The sequence below is a fragment of the Cebus imitator genome, unplaced genomic scaffold, assembly GCF_001604975.1.
Source record: "Cebus imitator isolate Cc_AM_T3 unplaced genomic scaffold, Cebus_imitator-1.0 Scaffold274, whole genome shotgun sequence".
NCBI classification, from domain to species: Eukaryota; Metazoa; Chordata; class Mammalia; order Primates; family Cebidae; genus Cebus; species Cebus imitator.
The window spans coordinates 651,729-653,300 of NW_016107589.1; the positions used below are offsets into that span (position 1 = coordinate 651,729).

A 1,572-nucleotide genomic window follows, 5' to 3' on the forward strand; every position below is an offset into this window, starting at 1 on the left:
AAAAAAAACAAAAAAACTATATCTGTTTCAGTATGTTGGTAAGGAGAAAATGAGGTATACATTATAGTAGTGGGAGATTTTTCTCAGCCCAGTCTGAGATATTTTCAAAAGCAATTAGATTTGTTTAGACACTGTTCAGATGATCTCATAGCCATTAAGGGATATTTTGGCTGGGCGCAGTGGCTCACGCCTGTAATCCCAGCACTTTGGGAGGCCGAGGTGGGCAGATCTCGAGGTCAGGAGATCGAGACCATCCTGGCCAACATGGTGAAACCCCATCTCTACTAAAAAATACAAAAATTAGCTGGCCGTGGTGGCGTCTACCTGTAGTCCCAGCTACTAGGGAGGCTGAGGCAGGAGAATTGCTTGAACCCAGGAGGCGGAGATTGCAGTGAGCCGAGATTGCGCCACTGTACTTCAGCCTGGCGACAGAACAAAACTCTGTCTCAAAAAAAAAAAAAAAAAAGGGATCTTTCAAGTGAAGAGGATTGGCCAGGCATGGTGGCTCATGCCTGTAATCCCAGCACTTTGGGAGGCCTAGGCGGGCAGATCACCTGAGGTCAGGAGTTCGAGACCAGCCTGGCCAACATGGAGAAGCCCCATCTCTACTCAAAATACAAAAATTAGCTGGGTGTGGTGTTGGGCACCTGTGATCTCAGGTATTCAGGAGGCTGAGAGAGGAGAATCAGTTGAACCCGGGAGGCGGAGGTTGCAGTGAGCTGAGATCGTGCCACTGTACACCAGCCTGGGTGACAGAGCAAGACTCCGTCTCAAACAATAAAAAATAAATAAATGAAGAGTATGACATGATTTTTGACTTTTAAAGATATAACAATCTAATGGGAATTTCGATGTACTTTTATGTCTCAACAGAGGAACCCCAAAACGTTGCCTTGATCTTTCGAGTCTTAGCAGTGGGGAGATATCTGCCACTCAGCTTACCACTTCTGCAGACCTTGATGAAACTGGTAGGGAAAAGGGAGGCAAAGGTCTCAAAGGGAAGAATAACTTTTAAGGAAAATGACAGGGAAGTAGAATAGAGATGGAAAGTGGTGAAAGTATATAGAGAATCTGCCTAGAGCGATGGAATTTTGTGGGTAACTAGAGAATTTTTGAGAATGATTAAGCCAATGGGAAGAGAAAGATAACACTAATAGGAACTACTTTGCATTTGAAAATGTTAGACAAGAAGAAATATATTTTGTTGACTGATTAATGATGGTAATGAAAGTATAGTCACAGGATATGAGAAGTTTTGTGCCTTAGTCTAATCTCAGCAGAGGCAAAGAAACCAGCGTAAAGGAATATGTTGTCAACTAATTCTTACATGTTTTGTATAAAACATTCCAAAATGAATGTTTCATTAGTCAACCTTACAGAATTCTAATTTCAGATTTTCTGAGTGATAACCTTTCTTTTCTACTCAAAAAAACAAAACAAAACAAAACAAAACAGTCCATAGGTTAGCATAGTGCTCTGTTTCCCAGCACTTCTTTTAATGACCCATATAAATTCTTTTTTTTTTTTTTTTTTTTTTTTTTTTTTTTTTTTTTTTTTTTTTTTTTTTTTTTT

General features: G+C 40.1%; 1 protein-coding gene across 2 annotated transcripts in view; it reads left to right on the forward strand.

Moving 5' to 3' along the window:
- Positions 1–1,572, forward strand: part of CDC25C (cell division cycle 25C) — a 46,549-nt gene that overhangs the window by 2,271 nt on the left and 42,706 nt on the right. For both annotated transcript variants that reach the window (XM_017500930.2, XM_017500931.2), the window contains exon 3: positions 874–968. In XM_017500930.2, coding sequence (XP_017356419.1) covers positions 874–968 — 95 coding nt within the window. The remainder of the gene's footprint in view (positions 1–873; positions 969–1,572) is intronic.